This window comes from Anthonomus grandis, chromosome 2, assembly GCF_022605725.1.
Source record: "Anthonomus grandis grandis chromosome 2, icAntGran1.3, whole genome shotgun sequence".
NCBI classification, from domain to species: Eukaryota; Metazoa; Arthropoda; class Insecta; order Coleoptera; family Curculionidae; genus Anthonomus; species Anthonomus grandis.
In genome coordinates, this window is record NC_065547.1 from 44,693,807 (window position 1) to 44,714,540 (window position 20,734).

Consider the following 20,734-nt stretch of genomic DNA (forward strand, 5'->3'; position numbering starts at 1 on the left):
GGGCCGGATCAAATGGTGGAATTTCTTCCCAGGTAAAAGAATACTGTTCATCGCTTACCTTATTGGTTTGTTTTTCTTTTAATGCTTTCACTTCATTTACCAAAACCTTTATTTGATCCTGTAAGGACAAGCTCTCCGCCACTTCGACAACTTCCACAGATTGATTTTGTGAAGACAATGGAGGTGTGTAACTCCTTTCCAACATCGTGGCTGAACTTCACAATCACTACACCACAACAATAAAAATCTTTTGGTTAGTACTTATGCACATCACTCACACACAAGAGCGTCCCGACGTCGACGTCACGAACAAATTAAATATTTAAACGCTTTTCGGTCTTATTTCAAAATTTTAAAAATAAAATTCAAATGCCGTCTTCTGATTTTTTCAGGATGACTCAATAATACACGGATGTGCTTTTTAAGGCTTGTCTATTAAAACTAAACTCAATATATTTTCTCAGCCTGTTTCCAAACAAAATCATAACACTAGTCTTTCATCAGCACATCAATACGATTCCATGAAACCCATCTTAAGTACCGAAATTAATAACCAGCCTAGCTTTCAATAAATATCAAGTTACCACTTGAGGACCGTGGGTCGGTGTCGGGCCATATTTTACTTTGCCTGACAGAATAAAAAAAATTACCAAAATTGAAAAATAAAAACCATGAAACATACGTAGAATTCCACGAGAAATTCAAAGATAAAATAAAAAAAAGGCGCTTTCATTTGAAAAAATTAAGTTAATGGTCGTAATTTATTTTTGAGCAACCCTGTATATACCAACTTCACGTATAAAAATGCACAACTTAAAATAAAAATCGACGAGTCCGAGCGTTTTTTTTTCGAACACACCCCTGAATTTTAAATGAATTTAGACATAACTTTTGGGATGCACTCTATGTATATAAAATGTCAAATTCAAAGTCTGTTACATAGTTGCTGTGCCACCCGATATAATTTTTGTCGCAAAACTCAAAACTGCTATTTTCATTTTATATTATTTCACTTGTATGTACGTACGCCGATGTTCATCAGACAATAAATGATGACTCTTTGATATTTCTGGAATATTTATTTTCCCCGAAGTCCGTCTGTCTGTAGGATTGAATGTCAGCCGCACACTTTACGACACTTAAAAAAAATTTAATGTCGGCAATAAAAGCGCTTTCGCAAAAACAAAACACCCCCCCTCGAAAGTTTCACATAAACTAAATTAAGCTTAACGAATTTATTATCGTTCCCGAGTAAAAATGTCTCCGAAGTTATTAATTCCTCAAATAGATCAGGACAGGTTATTAGAAGTCGGGGAATTATGCAAAATTGATGCCGGGATGCTTTACATAATCCCTTGTGACATAAATGGAGATCCACTCGATTAAGAATTTATAATGCATGCCTGATGCAATTATTAAAGTGACTTTGAAACGTCGACGATAGAGCTCACTTCTGTTTCTACATTTGATTAATTCCGTTTAATTTACTCATACGGTCGAAATTTTAATGAGCGGGTAAAACTGTCCGAACTTGTTAAAAGTTATTTCTACAAACTTTATTATTCAGCTGAAAATAGCGATAGAATAACAAACAGAGACAAAGTTCAGACTCAAGTACTTTCATCAGTGACAGAGTCATCTCAATTTGCTCAAATATCAAATCCTCCATTAAGATTATTACGGTTGCAAAGGTGAGTTGTAAGTTTATATCAAAGTGTATAAAGGTACCAGAGGAACTGGTGAAGAATGGATGCTGGCTCAGTTTGTCTGAGTGCTTGGCACTCAGATACTACTGGTAACGAGAATGCGGACTTCCCTGCTAGACTCTGGGATCGATAAAACTCCCTGTAGGTCTCACTGAAAAGTTTTGCTTAATAAAAAGGCAGTTCGAAGACGCACTGAAGCACCTTCTACAAGACAAGCTAAGATACATAAAGCTGGATCTTTCTGCTAGACAATTACTAAATCCAGAAAGATACAAATTTCGAATAGTGACCTTAAGACGATTTCTTCACTCCCTGAGATGTTGCGAACAACTTATAAAAAGTAGAAAACCTTATTGGGGAGTGACCAGGACTTACGCGCACCAGGTTTAAATATCTAGTCAATCAATCTAGTCAATCAAATTAGCAGATGGATAAGGAATAAATAAATAATATTATTTAAAATATTTAAAAAAAGCCGAATTTTACATTATAAATTATAAAATAATACATCACTTTGCAATTGTTTTAATTTTTTTTTAATAAAACCATATAGATAGAGTCAAAAATTCAAAATTTTCGTCATTCAACAACTGGATAATTTAAACTATTTTGAAAGCAATATATGAAAAACATTATAATGAAAATCCAGTAAATATCTGTAAAACTTCGATTAGTAATTCGATTACTATACGAAAAGATTGTGCACAAAAATTCGTTTAAAAAAACAATAAGTCCAAACAACAAATTGACATTATAATCAAATAAATAATTTATGTTTTTGCCTTGGAACTTCTTATTGCAAAAATCCACTAATAATAATATCCAGGAAGATAATTATAGTAGTAAATTAAAAAAGGAAGTAGTGTAAAAAGGGTGTAATTAAAGTATTCTTTTTACTAGTTATGACCTTTTTTATCACATTTAATTAATTTCAGTTTTAATAATGGGTGAGTTTCCCGACTCTCGGAAGTTTGCTAAAGTTAAACCTGTATTCAGAGATTAAACACTGAAATGAGTAACTATAAACCTACATTTTTTATAACTTACATAAAACTTTTAAAAAGGTAATTAAAAAGCAGATCTAAAAAAAAATTAAATTTTAACAGAAATTAGCATTGTTAAAAAAATATCTAAAATAAATTTAAAAAAATGCCTAAAGAATATAAAAAATTATTTTCAATTCCTGAATAATGTGAAATGCCTGGAAGATATAAAATCTATTCTAAGAACCTAGAACATATAAAAATAAATTAATTCCGGGAAGAGGGATAATCCAAATATCTGGAAAATTAGTCCAAAAACCTGAAAACGTAAACAATTTTTTTGATTTCCTAAATGACTTCAAACTCCATAAAAAACTACCGCAAGTTCTTGGAAAATAACAAATATATATCCCTGAAGGTTCAAAAATTATCCAGGTATCTGGCAAGCATAAAAAATTAATTCAAAACTTGAAAAAGATAAAACGAAGTTTAGTTTTACTAATATTAATACGTATTTGCATTTTTGGAAATTGATTGTAAGTATCCCACCAGATATTTGCCAGTGAATCACAGTACACAGCTTTTTAGAAACTGTATACTGTGCAGTGAATTTGGTAGAATTTTAATTATTTTTTTTTCATTGTTTTTTTAGAGGATGTCTCAATTACCTGATAAAAAAAAGAGTTTGGTAAATTTTTCTGAATAAGAAGGTATTTTGCTCTGTAATTTAGTAAGTCAATATGCGGGTACAATTAAATAAAAAAAAACTGATGCATCATCTTGGAAAGAAAAAAATCAAGCCTGGGAAAAATTGACAGCAGAGTTTAATGCAAAAAACCCTATGTCAGGGGTAGTTCGAACCCTCAATAATCTTCGAACAATGTATGAGGGTATAAAAAAAAGAAAAAGAAAAAAAGTATCCAAGAACAAACAGGAAATATTTAAAACTGGTGGCGGTAGTGCAACCATAACACCTCTTACCACCTATGACGAAATAATTTATAATTTAATAACACTGAGTGTTGAGGGACTGCCTTCAAGATATGATGATGGTGGTAAGTGACAGAATATGGTGGATCAAATTTAACGTTCCTATATGGAATTTCTTAGATGCATGTTTTCTTCTCATTTCTCAGTCACATATCAGTGGCATAACCAGCGAAGAGGGGCAGCTGAGGGAAGGGTGTAACCTTAAGTCGGGCCATATTAAATAAAGAGAGCTTTACCCAGATGAAAAATAACAAAATACTCATACAGATTAAGAACAAAATTTAGAATAATACACACAAGCTTCTTGCAAAACTATGCAAGCTAACCAACTCTTTGAAAAATTTGAGGTTATAAATTTCCTGGTAAACCTTTTATACGCTGCTTTTTCCCGTTGTTAACTTATTCTACTGGTAAGCAAGAATTATCCCGCTGGTAAGGCAAACAAGAAGTTAATAATTCAATTTTTAATGTTACCAGCAGGATAACTTTTCCAGACACTCTACCAGCCGGTCCAAAATTTGGCCCTAGTGGCTTAACGTATGTTTTTTCTGAATTTATTGTAACCAGTGGCGTACCCAGAGTTTGGGCTTGGGGAAGGAGGGGGGGATATAAAAAAAAATATAAAAATAATTTATTTATTTTACGTTAAATTTGAAATTACAAAACAAAATCTAAACGCCGTGGCTTCAGAGCGAGATCATCAATAATTTCATCAACAGATATTACTTCTTCTCGATGAATTGATAGCATGGCCAATCCATTAAGCCGCGTTTGGGTGGTAGTATTCCTTAAATACGTTTTTATCCGTTTTAACGTGGAAAATGTACGTTCTGGCGTCGAAGTTGACACTGGCAATGTACAAAAAATTTTTAGAAGTTTGTGTACATTGGGATAGGCATGCTGACTACAAACTTCCAAACAAGCTAATGCCTGGCGTTTGTTTTTTATTTCTGGGAAATTGTTTAAATGCTCATGCCACAGTTTTATTTCAGATTTTGTGATAATTTTTGAAACATCGGGTACATATAAATCAAGCAAATTGTTAAACTTATTGCTTGAATCAGTTGATTCTCCAACAGATAAAGGTGATAATAGGCACATAAATCCCTGGAAAATTTCTTTATGAGACGTAAATGTTTCTTCCAGCTGGTTAATGAAAAACTCCAAGAATGGCAAATACATAGTAGTTCTAAAATAGTCGACCGCGTAATTTTCGGCATTTGGATTGATATTGGGATTTGCTCGATTTTTTTGTTTGTGTGTTATTCGTTTTACTTTACTTTCGGCGCCCACACTCGACGCCACTTCCTAAAAAATAAATACAAAAGTGAAATAATCTCAAATTAAAAAAAAAGGATACAAAATTTACCACTGCTTTGTTAAAAAGCTCTTCAAATTGTTTGTCAGCATCTAGTCGCAGCTTCCGCAGGATAAAATTACATTTTCAGTCACCATTACAGCCTCTTTTAAATTAATGTCCACTTTTTGCAGAACCTGACAAAGTGGCAAACCAAAACTAAAGCTCTGGTTAACTACTTGGAGGGCTATTAAAAAGTCGGAATCAAAAAGACTATTACGCAAAACTGGTGCATCCCCAGAATCCCTCCAAGCAGATATATCTTCCAAGCTTTCAACGACGTATTTGTAAAGTTCCATGAAGTCTTACACTGCTTCATATTTGGATATCCATCGAGATGCGCATAATCTCTTTAGGGATTTTGCAGATGAATGTTCATTTGATTCTTCGATTTTACTTAAAAGCACATTTTTGCGCTTTGGAGTATTAAAAAAAGTATATAGTTTTTCAATAACTCCAAGACAATTTCTTATTTGTTGAACCTCACATGCTTTGGAAATGGCCAGATTTAATGAATGTGCAGCACAATGTATATAAATAGCCTTTGGATATCTTTGTCGAATAAATTTTTGCACTTCATTAAATTTTTCAGCACCATCGTACCCTTGCCCCACCAGGTAGCTTATATCCATGCCAAAACTTTCCAGGCTATTTAAGATTGTGTTTGATAAATTTTCACCTGTCAAACTATCAGCTGGAATAAACTGTAAGAAATCTTCATTTATGTTGTTATTATCACTCACGTATCTTACACATATGCTAACTTGTTCGACTGTAGAAATATCTGTTGTTTCGTCGACAAGAATAGCAAACGCCTCTGCCTTGTTTATTCTGCAAACAAGTTTTTTTTAGCATAATGACATTCACACCGCTAATAATTTCATTTTGGATTCTCGGGCTAATGTAAGTTTCTCTTTTTTTTTGACATTTCCAGAGTTTCCCGTAGCTGTGTGTCTCCCTTTGCTCTGTATTTTAATATTTCCCGAAAATTCCCTTCATTTTTTGAGCTATCGTCTATTTCTAAGGCTCCCGAATCTCTGTGTCCTCTTAACGACATTTCTTGACGACCACATAATATAATTGCTTCTATAATCGGTCGAGTTTTATTCCGATTTTGCTTTGCTTGTTCTTTTCTTTTTTCATCCAGTAAATCTATAACTTCTTCTTGAACCCCTTTTTGTATTTTCTCCAAATTTTCGTAGGCACATATACAATCTTTGTGATATCTTGCAGACTCATGGGCAACAAATATCTGTAAACAAAAAAGTACTGTATTATTATCTTATTATACATAATGTATGTTCGACTGGTATAAATTATTTGACAAATAATGATATTATAAAATATTATTTAAGCGACGCGACCCTCTGTATAATGCGTTAATACTCACGTACCTCTTTTGCCTTTTTCCAATTGTCCATTTTTACATTCACTAATGCACCTAATGTTTGCCCTCCGACACCTCTAGTAATACCAATAAATGCGCAAAATTTACAAAAAGCACCCTGTTCTTTGGCGGAATAACAAAGCCAATTAAATTCTGTGAGCCACTTGTGTTGGAATCTCAGTTTGAACTTTTTGTCTTTAAATCTATCTATTAAAGGGAAAGTGTATGATGGTGGCGGGATCCAAAGTGTTTCAATTATTTTTATTTTATCTGATACGGAACCAGAATTCAGAAAATTTGCAATATCCTGCGGGTGCGGATGATTTACTTCTGAAGATAAGGCAGATTCAGAATTACCTTTAAAATGTTTGTTCACATTAATAGATGAATCCAATCCTGATGTAGAGGCCTCCTCTTCATCATCCACGTTATTTTTTCTTTTAAAAAAACTTAATAGGTTTCCTTGCTTCATTTTTTTGCTTTTACGTGTCACGTGTTGCGCAAGATACGAGAGCACACACTCTGCTTTTTAAACAACAAAATTAAGCCATGTGCCCGCATCGCGCGAACGAAGGCAGTGAAGGCACCCACAGCCACATATTACGCAATCGCAATCGGAGACGGAAAATTCTTAACGCGTCCGTCTTCTTGCAGCTGATGCAAGCAACGAAAATTTGTGTTTTTTTTAATTGCATAATTTTTTATTTAAAAAAAAAAGAACATGTAGAGAATAATCTAATTTTTTGTTTTAAGTTTAGTTTTTTGATTTTTTAATTTTTTTTTTATTTTATATTTTTTGTATTGCCTTGGGGGGGATATATCCCCCTTATTCCCCCGTAAGTACGCCACTGATTGTAACCCAGCTTTATCGCCATTGCTTTTCCTAATGTTAACCTTATGTGTAAATACAAGTATTAAAAGTAGAAGACTACCTTATATTAAAACTAATTGAAGCTTATTTTGTGTTTAACTGAGTGTTATATTTCCTTCGACTATTTATTCACAGCAAACTTTTGCCAGTTTTAAGTCTTTGATATGCTTGAATGTACTCTGATAAAAGTGGATGGCCTCCATAAGGTAAGCATCTCATTTAAACAACTTATACCTATATTGTTTAAAAGTTAAAAGCTGCCATTAGCATAATATGTATCTGCTTAATTTCTTACGTATTTCTTGCTTTTTTAACGACTATTACAAAATATAAAAATAAGGTTGCAACCAACTTACTAAAGTTGTAGCTTAATTCTTGTTAAGATAAAGATGAGTTTACCATGAACGACGAACGTTTAATGGTAAGTGCAATATGTTGTATCAAAAAAATGATTTCTAAGACCCTCTAACGTTAGAACATAGAACTGCGCGTTTCCTTTACATTCACAGGTCAATGTAGCACAAGCATTTATATGTCTGTCTTTTTCTGGAACATTATAACTATATAATTCTCTCCTTACCTGCATAAGAATAAAGTTAGTTGTAGTTGTTTACAGTATCTTAAACGAGTTAGTAACTTTATTTACAATTTCCATCCTTTTTCTGGGTTTTCCACATGATTTCAATAATAATAAGCTTTATTAAAGAAACAATATTAAATAGTGTAAAAATCTCTATTAAAATAAGTTATAAAACATTGATATGCCTAAAAGGCAACTATTACAATAGCCCCGATCACGGCAGCTAAAATCGATGCCCTCAAACTAATACTAGCATTGCACAAGTTAGTATCGCAAGTGTAACAATTGTAGACTCTAGTGTCTCCCGTTGCAGATCCACCTGCCACCCTCTGATTGATAAAATCGCATGCTGTAGATATTGTTTTGGTCTGTGTTGGCACGCATCCCCTAAAGGTTTTTAGCTGATTGCTATCAGCTGTAAGAAAAATTAGTTAATGTATAATAGAGAACCGAAATGTTGTACTTACTGCTGTAGTAATTGGCTTTTGCACAAATAAATTCGGTAGTTTCATCTAGCTCGCCTTTATTAAAAAAGTTCCAAAACTTCCTTTGAATGTCTAGGATATTTGCGTGGGTTTCTTCGGATAACTCATTGCTGGTTTTTGGCGTGATGGTTTCTATATCTTCGGAATCTTCGAATCTTATTCGTGAACCTATGTGATAAAATGCAGTGTTTAATACAAGCATTCAATTTACTGGGTTAGAGGAAGGGTTTTTTTCAGGGTAAAATATCTGCAGGCATTGATTTGTTTACTGCCAAAATTACTCATATTTTAATAAAAAAAAACAAATCTGCACTATATACTACTTTTATTCTAATGAAGATAGTTTCTTCCAAGTTACAGATATATTTAATGGATATTTCTTTCAAAAATGACCTTGGAAAGTGTTAGTTAAGACAATATGAGTTTAAAACGGGCCAATATATAGACATGATGGGAATGTCGTATAAGCGTTTTATAGGAAGGAGGTTCCAGAAATGCGCTCAAGTATATTCTTATTAAAACCTTTCTCAAATTATACACTTTACACTTAGAATCCACTTGTTCTTACAGCTACAAAAATATTTTTATGTAGTAATTCCTAAGAAAAAAAATGTAACGTTCGGTGAAGAAATAATTGGAATTATAAAAATTAATAAAAGAAAAATATCAACAGAATGTAATTAATGGTAAGTGTTCTTGAGATCTAAATTTAAATCAAATAATATTTTAGTTGATGTGTTAATTCTTGAAGAAAGTGATGAGGGATGTCTGAGATATGCAATATAAACATTTATTTTTCTGTCAAATTCAAAATTAACAACTTGTGGGTATTTTTAAACTGAAATTGTTAATTTTAAAATAAAATTCTGTTTAAATATATCTCTCATCACTCTCACTTAACGCATTAACTTCGGTAATTCTGCGAATAACTTCAAATATCGCGCAACAGATTTAAATTTCCCGCCCCACGTTACCCAAACGTCAATGTCATCAATGTCAATGTAATTTCTGTCTGATCATTAGGCAACCCGCATTCCTCTATATTCGTGTTCTGTGTACCCGATTATGTCTCGTATACGTTTATATAAACGAAATTATGGATGTATAAGTAATGAGTAATAATTTGTGTATTTGTTTAAAAAGGTCGTTATATACTTAAATGTTTATTAATTATTATTTCTAAATATTTAATTATTTCGGTAGCTATTTTAAGAAAATCTAACATACTTAAATTCTAAAAATTGGTGTTGCAGTTTTACATGATGAGAATAAAATAAAAAAGTTTTATTAATATTAAGTGATGTAGAATGGCCTTTTATTCGGTTAAACAAATACACAAATTACAACTCATAACTTATAAATTCATAATTTAAAATACATAAATTAATACGTCTCGCCATAATCGAGTCACGTCATAATCTCTACTTCTGCCAACCTAACAAAACGTAATAGCTGTCAACACATATATCTAAAGGCGCGAAATTCAAATTTTAAAATTAAATACTACAGTGAGTTCAAATCAACCAATATTTTGCTTTAAAATAAATTATATCTTGGTTCAGTGATCTTTTACGGATTTTGATATCCCAATGCTTACCTTCGGACTTGAAACTTCTAACCTTCTACCTAACCTAACTTCTAAACTTCTAACCTTCTAAATTAAAAAAATTGTCTTACCATTACTTCTTTCAGCTGAAACTATCCTGCTACTAAAGTACGTCTTATAGTTGGTAAAAACATCAGAACATCTAACGATAGCTCCCAGCTTATAATCGTAAGGATCTGAACAATATTGAGTGTTACAGTAGTAGCACTGACTAACTGTTGCGGCACCTAAAAGAGTGATTAATTAAAATTCAAACTGGTCTTACTCTGACCGTTTAATACCCTAGACAGCTAAATAATCGGATAAATTTTTAATTTAAAGCTCGCGCTACAAGAAAACTTAAAAAATATAATATTTCATTCCGAAACTAGACACTTGAGGGAGCGAGATTTAAGTTTAAAATTAATGGATTCGGTAAAGTGGAAGTTTTAATGGCCGGCCGGATGTAAAACACATTCGCAAACACAAAACACAAACGGAAACTTTCGGATTAGTTAGGGAAACACTAATAAAAATGTGCACGGCTACGGTCATATTTGGTTAGGGATTTAAAAATGATTTTTGCGAATTTTAAATCGTTGTTTAAATGGGGTTTTAAAGTTGGAAAAATATGATTAATCGAGTTTTATACTTTAAAGCTCCTTAGGATTATGACAGACGAGGACTAAGAGTATTATTTTTGTAAGTAATATAAGGCTTGTTAGCAATTTTGAGGAAGCTAATAGGGTATTCATTTGCAAAATGCAAGACTAAGGCTTGGTGTTAAAGAGTACCAAGACTAAAAGTAAACCTTGATCTGTGAAATAAGAGTAGGAGCAAAACTAGGCGAGTCTTAATATTGCGAGGCCTGTAAGTTAAATCTGAGAAATTATAATGTTTTTTTTAATGAGATACATAGGGATAATTGAAAATGCGAGTAAATTAGAAAATTAGGGATAATTAAAAGTACGTGAAAGTATTGACGAAAATCAGGAAATGTAGTAGTATTTTTGAACTAAAGTCCAGTTCAGAGATCTATTAAAGCTTTGATGTGTCGCAGATGCCGCACTAAATAGTCAGTGCGCCTATGTCGTATTTATTGTCGCATGATATACATGTTTAAATGGCAAAATTTTATTTAAATGGCAAAATTTTATATAATTTATCTACGAAATCATTTTAAATATAGGTAAAATCCCATGTTTTACACAATTTTTTATTTTTCTTTCGAAAGTGTCCATTTTTAAAAGGAAAATAATATCACAAGAAAAGAATATCAAAAAATTGACTGCGTACTAAAATCCAAGCATCTTAAAAAACATTTTGAACACTGTTAAATAAAAAAACAAATAAAGAATTAATAATTAAGAATTAATCAATATAATTAATCAATAAAAATTTATTACTTTAATATTGCTTTAATTATACTTGGATTAAATGAAATTTGAATGGAGGGATGGAGAATAACAGGAAGGAAAAAGGAGAGTAAAGATATGGGGAGTGAGGGTTAGGAAGTGGGTACCAGGGAACCAATGGAAGGAGGGAGACTTACTATAGGCTATAGAGACAGCTCAGGGGATCCTCTCAAAGGGAAGCCGACTAGCACTAACCACTTTGGTAGAGTGGCGTGGATTCAACAAGACATGAATAAAATATAAGCGCCACCTGTTTTATCCCAGATGGATAAGAAAATCCCGATGACCAAGAAAACAGGAAATTACTAAAAGCACTATACCTACCTATAAACCTGAAATAAAATCTCACAAGGAAGAACAGACAGTTTTAAGTGAATCTATATTAAAAGAAAAATTAATAATCAAACTTATTATTCTAAGAACAAGTTATGTTGCCCTTCCTAAATATAGTGTTTATATCAAAACTAAAATCTTGTATTATGTTGTTTGGGGCTAAAAGTTTGCATGGGTACTTTCGAAATAGGCCTATTTATCCAGTTTACAAGATCTATATGGTCTATTTCAATAAAATAACTAATATGTACCTAGTTATTATGAAACTATTCAAAACAATGGTGTGGTAGTAAAATCTAATGATCAGAGTGGTAACAATGTAATTTTGAGGTTAGTATTTAATCTAATATACTACAGTAAAGCTAATGAATGTTGACAGGACTTTGGTTTACTGGTTAGGTTGTTTTACTGACTGCATGGTTCACTAAACGTCACAAACATTAATCAAACCTGGCTCCAAAAGGGCTGCATGATTACGGTGGGGGACCTGGGTGGATCGGTTTAACAGTGAATGTCAATGTAGATGTTATGGACGTTATTGGAGTAGATGAGTGGAGATTTCTACCTCTTATAATCGTGGATAAAGACCATACTGGGGGGGGGATAAAAGAAAAAGCCTGAAAGTGGAAGAATACCCAGATTGAGGAATCGCCAATAGAGTAAGTAGATATAAGCATTGACGGTTAAACTTAACGGTATGCGTGAGCCTACTTATATAAAATTACATGTGTAATATGTAGATTATCAGAAACCAAGATGCCAAATCAAAATATTAGGACTTACCAATGGAATTGGCCTTTTCTCGGGAACACAAAACTGGACACTTAAACAAAGAACCTTGAAAAAGTTGGGATTTAACTACACCACTTATAATCCTGCACTATTGCAGTATGGCATTTAGTATCCACAAACTAAAATACCCAAAAGGTGAGTTTTCAACCTTTCATGGGAGTAAAATCGGCAAAAACACCAAGAAACAACCTTCTTCAAAGGCTTGTTCTTCAAGACTCCTAGAGGTCAAAGATTTTCGCGCCAGAAATGGTTTTAGTAGGGATATAGGAGAATGAGCTGGGATCTTATTGGCTAGGATATGACTTCTGACATTAGTGAAATCAAAACAATTAAAAAAAAATTAATGTTATGATTAATAATTTGAGTTTCATCATAAGGGTTGAAAATTATTGATATCAAAAATATAATTAATACTGAAATGATAACTGTTTATTTTATTAATTTTAGCACCAGAATAACTTAGAAATTGCCTCTTAAAGTTTTATAATCGAGCTATGCTTTCGCTAACATTTTAGATTCATTTTATTTTCTTATTCTTTATGTATCTGACGAAAATAAACTGTAACAACACTCACAGACTTCTCACCTCTTTTTAGACAGTCTATTAAACAAAGATAAAATACCTGCGTTCTGGCGTTCCTACTTTAGGCTGTGCAAGTGATTGTGTATCTCTCTCTATCCCACTGATTTTAAAGATTACGGGGCCGTACCCAAATACATTTTTGGGCTGTTCTTGTATTACTTTCGTCGTGTTTTTAAATATTTCTTTAAAGGCGGGTCTATCGCCTTTAAAATAGTTCTGTTAGATGGTTCTATTACCTTTAATAGTTAAGAGGGAAGTCATGTGAGATTATTATTATTTGATGGGTTTTGCTGGTTTTGTTTTTTCACACGTTTATGAAAGTGGAGAATTTAGAGTTTGGCCTGTATTCGTCTAAATTTTTTGCAGTTTTTACTGTGAGGAAGTGTGTTTTTTTTATTTGTGTTTGTGGATTTGTTTTGGTAGTATACCTAAAGACCTTAAAATGTTTTGACCCTGCACAGGAAAATTTGGCAAATGAAGGAGACCTGGGCTTATGGAGACCGTGGGTGCACAAGAAAGACAATAACATTTGTGATGAAAACAATTAAGAGTGATTTGGACAGTGATTTAGACTCACATAGTTCATTTTCTAGTGTTGAGGAAGCAGAGGAAGACGCAAGGGAAGAAGAAGCTACAGGGGAAAATCAAGCAGTTTTAAAACGTAATTGTTTAAGTACAGACAGCAAACAAATTTGTTAAAATATCTATAACAATCTAAGGAATGATTCTCAATTCACAAACGATTAGAGTGCTTTGCAAAAAACAGCGTTTTTAACAGGGGTTCCATGTAGTAAAATATGCTATTTTGTAAAAAAAGGGATTAAAGATAGAAAAAAAAGAGTAGATGCAGGATAATCAAAGGGACTTGACAAGGATATTGCCAAATTGCACTAAGGGAAGGTGTGTATTCTAAATACAAAAACAATGAGGTTCTGACCATAGAGATGGTTAAGGACACCTTATGAGCAAGGGACAAACATTTCTCAATCTCCCTTGCGGTGATACCTTTGGATTTAAGTTTAAGATGGTTAAAAAAAGGGCTGCTGTAATGGAAAGTACTCGAAAGTTTAAAATTTTGATTTTTACAGCTTACTGCTCCTGTTGTCCTTCAGCGCACACACACAATAAAGTCTGCTTCTTCCTCTATTCTCTGGGAAAAAACCCTTGTTTCCTATGGTAAAAAAAAACACTGTTTTTATTAAGAAAAGAAGTTTAAAATTTTGTTTTTTGCAGTTTTGTCCATAATTTGTCTTACACAGACACTACAAAACTAGTTTAATATTTTTTTACAGTTACTTCCACACTTGTTCTGTCCCAAAGAGGCAAGACTACTTCTTTCATAATTCACTGGAAGAAAAAAGGCTATTTTACATCTGAGTTGTAATTATTTAAAAAAAATTATTGTAAATTTATTATTATTAATTAAATTTAAAAAATATTTCTGCTACTCGTGTACACTTTTTAAATCTGTTTTAGTATCCATATGCTGCAGTGCGAGTTCAGTAAAGTTGGAATCCATAGCGGCAACAGAGAAACTGTTTCCTTCTATAATGGAAGAAACTGCTAAAGAGAAAGGCAAAAAAACAGAGTTTTGAAAATTATATTAACTCTTTGGGCCAGATTCAAATGAGGTTAAATTTATAAACGTATTTAGTATCCTCACTGTAATTTTAGGATCCAGTATACTTAAAATCTAGAGTTTTGTGTAAGATGTTTAGTTTTTAGTATAAATATTTATTTTTGTTAATTTTTATCTAATCTTCCCTAGGGGAGACCAAGGTACGTTGCAATACGGGGTAAGTTGAAACAATAGCCGAATTTTAAGTCGACGCTACTCGGCAAATCTTGTATTGCGTATACAAGCAGGCCTTGGGGCCTCTCAGTCAACCACCAACTTTCAAAGAGTGCGTACGTTCCGTTTGAAATTTAAGTGCAGTTTAGGAAAATTGTGACGTCAAAGTAAAATTTGAAGGTAGGAATATAATTTGAATATCTTTTTGCATGTATTGCCATTTGTTCAAATTAAGTTGGGTGCTGTTTGTTAGGGTATATAGTTGCACTTTTCCAGTGTTGCCGATTATTACAGCTTTTAGTTTTTTTTTAATAAAATAGTGGACACATGTCTGCTGGAATAAGTTGAAACACTTAGCTCGGGGCAAATTGTAACGTGTTACAACTTACTTCAAAAATTGCAACGGTTAAGATAATAGTTTTTTATTGTTTAACTTTAGCATGAGAAACTATAAGAAGAAAACAAGTAGGGGCAAGACATCCAAAGAAGATATGGAGGAAGCTATAACCAGAGTTTTAAATAACGAATCCATTCGATCAGTAGCAAAAGATCTTAAAATTTGTCATGTAACACTTAGCAGATATGTTAAGAAAATTAAAGAGGAAAACGATAATAATAATATTACACATGTCTCATTAGAAAAGTTTGGGTATAGTAAACACAAACAAATATTTACAGATGCCCAAATGAATGAACTTGAGCTTTAAGTGGTGCGCAAAAATTTATTTTGGTCTCTCTCCAAAACAGGTAAGAAAATTAGCTTATGATTGTGCTATGGCATTTAAAGTTAAAGTGCCTGAGTCATAGTCTAAAAATAAGACAGCGGGCGAAGATTGGCTAACGAATTTTCTTAAAAAACATCCTAATTTATCCATTCGAGTTCCCGAGGCAACCAGTATTGGACGTGGGACAAACTTTAATAAGACAAATGTTGATTTGTTTTATGACAAATTTGCTAATGTCCGAGACAGATTTCAATTTACTTCATCTGACATATGGAATCTGGATAAAACTGGGCTGACTATAATTCAAAGGTTAGGAAAAGTTATAGCCGAAAAAGGCACAAAACAAGTTGGGGGTATAACATCCAGTGAAAGAGGGGTTCTAGTAACTCTATGCATTGTAGTAAGCGCTATTGGTAACCACGTCCCGCCGATGTTTCTATTTCCTCGAAAGAGCTTTCAGGATCACTTTATTCGAGATGGTCCGCCGGGGTGCATTGGAGCTGGCAATGGATCAGGTTGGATGACTGTTGATGGCTTTTTTATATTTATTCAACACTTTATTTCACATGTTCGGCCTTCTACCGAAAAATGTATGTTTTTTCTTATTACGTTAAAAAGCTATTGATATACGAAGATTATATTATTGAAATTTTGTTAGAATTTTATTTTTGTTTTCTTTTGTTAGACTATTACATGTTTTTTTAATAAAAATAAATGTTTATTTTGTAGCTATTTTCATTTTATTTTTTTCCTGTTAAGCAAAATGTTCATACTCATTGCTTTAACTATAATTTAAGCTAGTTTTCTAAAGTAGAAAACGATGTTACATCTTGCCCCCAAAATGGTACAACTTACCCCAAGGACGGGGTAAATTGTACCAAAATCATGCCTGCTTTATTTTTGATACTTTTAAAATTAGTAAATAAAAAATTAAGTCTCTCATAACATTTATAAAAGTTTGTAGAATATGGTAGGGAAATACGAAATTTGTAAGACAAAAAGTTTTTGCTACAATAAAAATAAACCATAAATTGTTACATCCTGCCCCGGTCTCCCCTATTATGCACAATAACTAAATACGAGGCAAACAAATTAATAAATAATACATTCAGGATGCAAAGTGTGTGTTTTTTTAATAAGTAAAACTTGTGTCTTTTACACGCATAAGATATAGACAGCTAGATGGTTTTTAATCTATACTTTTACTTTTCTGACTAAATAATTACGTTTTATCAAAGGATGTTGATACTAAATTAGAGCTACTTTCATGAGTAAGTTATTATAATAACTTACTTATAACTTTTGTGTCAAAAAGTAAATCTTTAACGACTTAATACACAGAATAAATGGCCCTAAGTAATTTGTACCACCTATTCTCCCATCACTTATTATAAATACCCCACTGATAATAATTAAATTAAAATTTTTGGTTAAACTGATTTTACGTACTTAAACCTTATTTTTAAATTAAATATTATCTCCCTATCAACTATCCTGAGTTTCTAGCTTTATAAATAAATAAATAATAGTTTGTAGTCAAATTTTACGAATCAAATGTATAAATAAAAAAAAATTAAAACATTTATTTATCGCTTAGATCGCTTAGAATATTACTTTATGACTCTTTCTACAAAAAATTTTGCGATTTAAACACGCATGCCATGGTATTTTTTTTAGGATTCTATTTTTAATACTATTTTCTTTATTTATAAATTTAACAACGCTTATAGGCATTAAATAAAATGAAAAAAAAAAGTTTTTTGGGATTTTCCGAAATGTGTCATTTTGAACTTGTATTGGTACTGGATTTGAGTAGACGTGGTATTGACTTGAAACCATCGACCTTTTTATAATAATAATATAATAAGTATTTATTTAGCATCAATGCTACAAAAGATACACAACAATTACTAAAAGTATAAAGGCCACTTAAATATAACAATGAAACTATAAGTTTTGAAGTATTTATATATTAATATGTAAAACCAAACCTATACTAATAAAAAAGTTAAAAATTGATTAAAACTATATAAATAAAATTAACGTAAAACAAACAATGTAAAGGTAAAATAAGACACACATACTCACATTAAAATAAGGTAAAATAAACAAAACTTACAACCTATCTAAAATAGACTTGCTCAAAAACCTCTCTTGAATTGTGTTATTAAATTATCACAGGTTTTAATGATCACGGATATTTTATTGAATTCTATTAAGCCTCGATACAGGACAGGGTTGAACAAGTGATTTTTATGTCAGTAAAAAGTCTGTGCGATTTCTAGTACTATACTTATCTTCAAAAACTTTACTTAATAAGGAGTCAAAATAAAATTTTAAAATTCTCCTTGCTGATCTACTGATATCCTTAGACCATCGTATCCTAAATTTCAATTAACCATTGCTTCTACTTAGTTACGGAGGAAGTTTCCATCCATTCCAACTCTAATTTTCTTAATTAAATATGATAATCGGTTTTACCATTCGTTTTAAACTCATTCAGAAATATTATTGCTTGGAAGCTATTTTGTTACTCTTCATTAATTCACTCCTAGCATCTTGATTCATTACAAAGTACATACATCATTTTATTCAAATGTTCAGTTCAGAATCAGAAGTATATCCTACCTTCATCCAATTAACCAATTATTGTAAGCAGAAGTGAGATGCATGGGTTATAGAGTTTAGAAGAAATATTAATGACCAAAGAAGTTAAATCTAATAGTTTTTAATTCCTAAGGTAAAAAAGAAGCCGGCATGGAAATGCTTTACTAGTAGTAGAGGTTCAGTAAACAAATATAAGAAAATTTAATCAAGACCACATCCTCTAATGTTCTTAGTTGGTTCGAAAAATAAAATAATAACAACTATGACTCAAATAGACCAACTTACCCATATGCAATATAATTGCAATCACAAAAAATTCAACGAAAAAAGACATCTTGACTGCTTCTACTGTACTAAATGATTATTTTTAGGTAAAAAGGAAACCTACAACGAATGACCCATAAAAATCTGTGTCATTCGAATTTATTTACCAAGTTATCTTTGCCAAACAATGGATGGACTCGCCCAGGCTTAAGTTAGCAAATAAAATATCATCGATGGCTTTTTACGCAAAAACACCGATGAGAAAACAATGCGCTAATTGTAACAAATATCACCATCATATTTGATACACCGTGTATAAAGAGCAAATAGTAAAAGAGGCCACGCAGGGCGTGGACGGTGTTTACACTATAGTAAAAACCTCGTAAAATAAACTTAATGGTATTTTGTTAGTGAGTTATTTGTAATAAAATAACCCACTTTGTTTATTTAATTTTCAAAAACCTTATTATGAGACTATCCTGTCAGTACTAGTCATTCAATATTTTAGGATGTAACACTGTAAGGGATATTTGAAAAATTCTCGCTAATAAATCAGACTATTACCAGTTGGTCAAACAGGCTTTAGTACTATTGACCACTTACAGACCTTACGAACATTTACTGAAAAATATGAAGAATGTAAGATACCATTACATTTAGAATTCGTATACTTCAAAAAAGCTTTCGGCTTCATAGGCACAAACAAGGCAACAGTACACTAACCATATAAACCACTCTATAGCATGTGATGTTAAAATAGGAGAAACAACATCGACAAGAAAAATACCACTAGAAAGAGGTGTCAACGTCTCTCCCAACTTTTCACTTGTGTATTAAAAGTATATCTATCCTACACAGTGTGCCGCATATATGTGATATTGGAGTTACCACATATTTGAGGTGTAGTTATCGGGTGTAAAGACTGTAAATTTTCTGCCTTGTGTAAACAGGCTCGTATATAATATATGTATATTCTACAATTTAATAAATATACCTTGACCCTATACGATTGATAACTATACTAATAGTTTTAACTTAAAAACTGTATCTGTAAACCTAGATAATGAAAAGTTGTTTAAAACCAAAAACAAATAAAATTTTTTCAAGACTTATAAAATAGGGGTTTTTCATGCTTTAATCGAAAACCTTAAGGTTATGTGAGAAAAGTATAGATACAAAATTGGATTCTTTAAATCACCAAATTTCCACACACAGCGTCAACGCTGTATAATTTGCCCAGAAATATTCTCGCGATAAAGGTATTTGGCAACTGCGCCCGTTGTTTACTTTTGGATAGTGCACTTTTCGTACAGTATTAGTATCACATGTATGAAGCTTGTATGGTGAAAATCGAAATCCTATGTCGGCCATCTTGCTTGAAAACATTGACAGGGAGCTAACAGACAGTTGTTGATATTGACTGATAGAATATCATTTGTCATTGTCATACCATTTGACTTTGTTTTTCATTTCAATGAAATATAAAAAAATCTGATTTTATTTATTACTATTATGTTTTTGTATTATCAATCTTTAGTCTTTAATAAAATCAAATTCAGTTGATTTCAATGAAGAAGTTTCACTATTCAAGTACCTATTTAATTTTTAACTTGAATATTATAAATACATATTACAAAATGTCTGGTCTCTTATTTTCAATTCAACAATTAAAAATTGATTTAAAATTTTCCTGAAAATTTCCTTGATGTAAGAGTATGTATGTATTTTAAATGGTTCTGAGAAACATAGTAATAAAAGATTTTGTTAATTTCCTTCAATTCCCATTAGAAGAAAAACATGGAGAGCGATAATATGCAATGCAAATTTTATTAAGATTTTGAGCTATAGAATTTCTTCTGATTAGTTGCCTCCACAAATTTTAATAATGCTGACACTGCTGGCTTTACACTACAATACATATTTATTTTGTCTTTTTTTCACATGAATCATTTAGTAAATTAATTTATAAGGTTTGCATGTTTTTTTATTTTATTTCATGTTCATATCATACCACTTCCTATGTTCTGTGAGACCTGAGCACCCGGAATGGATCAGAGTTCATGTTTTTCCTACAACTTGTGTTTTTTTAAGAGTTTCTTTTTATTTTATGTAACCATCTCTCCTTGAATTAAGTTTTTATTAATATTGTAGTTCCAAGATGCGTTGTTAGAATTATAAGAGACCAACAAATATATACTGTAAGTGATATATGTTAATACTAATAACTTGTTTTTATTTTCAAAGAGCTTATTTTGTTTTGAAGATGGGTATATTGTTTC

At 31.8% G+C, this 20,734-nt stretch overlaps 3 protein-coding genes across 3 annotated transcripts; all 3 read right to left on the bottom strand.

Moving 5' to 3' along the window:
• Window positions 1-4,336: 4,336 nt before the first annotated feature.
• On the bottom strand, window positions 4,337-5,335 carry LOC126750577 (52 kDa repressor of the inhibitor of the protein kinase-like). The gene is made up of 2 exons (XM_050460225.1): window positions 5,120-5,335; window positions 4,337-4,987 (listed from the first exon to the last, which is right to left on the bottom strand). The coding sequence occupies exons 1-2, from the start codon at window positions 5,333-5,335 to the stop codon at window positions 4,337-4,339; spliced, it is 867 nt and encodes a 288-aa protein (XP_050316182.1).
• Window positions 5,336-5,341: 6 nt separating this feature from the next.
• Window positions 5,342-6,895, bottom strand: LOC126750578 (zinc finger MYM-type protein 1-like). Its single transcript, XM_050460226.1, has 3 exons — window positions 6,431-6,895; window positions 5,963-6,288; window positions 5,342-5,867 (listed from the first exon to the last, which is right to left on the bottom strand). Exons 1-3 carry the CDS (start codon window positions 6,893-6,895, stop codon window positions 5,342-5,344), a joined length of 1,317 nt encoding a protein of 438 aa, XP_050316183.1.
• A 1,118-nt stretch (window positions 6,896-8,013) lies between these two features.
• LOC126733466 (uncharacterized) lies at window positions 8,014-18,579 on the bottom strand. Its single transcript, XM_050436783.1, has 4 exons — window positions 18,477-18,579; window positions 10,037-10,192; window positions 8,342-8,527; window positions 8,014-8,289 (listed from the first exon to the last, which is right to left on the bottom strand). The coding sequence occupies exons 1-4, from the start codon at window positions 18,523-18,525 to the stop codon at window positions 8,060-8,062; spliced, it is 621 nt and encodes a 206-aa protein (XP_050292740.1). The 5' UTR covers window positions 18,526-18,579; the 3' UTR covers window positions 8,014-8,059.
• Between the last annotated feature and the right edge of the window lie 2,155 nt (window positions 18,580-20,734).

Excerpts from the sequence above, each read along its gene's own strand:
- LOC126750577 (XM_050460225.1), bottom strand. The coding sequence starts at position 5,335 with ATGGAACTTTACAAATACGTCGTTGAAAGCTTGGAAGATATATCTGCT. Across the intron at positions 4,988-5,119 it reads CTGTAATGGTGACTGAAAAT|GAAGTGGCGTCGAGTGTGGG; the intron begins GTAATTTTATCC and ends TTTATTTTTTAG.
- LOC126750578 (XM_050460226.1), bottom strand. The coding sequence starts at position 6,895 with ATGAAGCAAGGAAACCTATTAAGTTTTTTTAAAAGAAAAAATAACGTG. Across the intron at positions 6,289-6,430 it reads ATTGGAAAAAGGCAAAAGAG|ATATTTGTTGCCCATGAGTC; the intron begins GTACGTGAGTAT and ends TTTTGTTTACAG. Across the intron at positions 5,868-5,962 it reads CTACGGGAAACTCTGGAAAT|AATAAACAAGGCAGAGGCGT; the intron begins GTCAAAAAAAAA and ends ACTTGTTTGCAG.
- LOC126733466 (XM_050436783.1), bottom strand. The coding sequence starts at position 18,525 with ATGTCTTTTTTCGTTGAATTTTTTGTGATTGCAATTATATTGCATATG. Across the intron at positions 10,193-18,476 it reads TGCAATTATATTGCATATGG|GTGCCGCAACAGTTAGTCAG; the intron begins GTAAGTTGGTCT and ends TCACTCTTTTAG. Across the intron at positions 8,528-10,036 it reads TTCAGCTGAAAGAAGTAATG|GTTCACGAATAAGATTCGAA; the intron begins GTAAGACAATTT and ends TTTATCACATAG.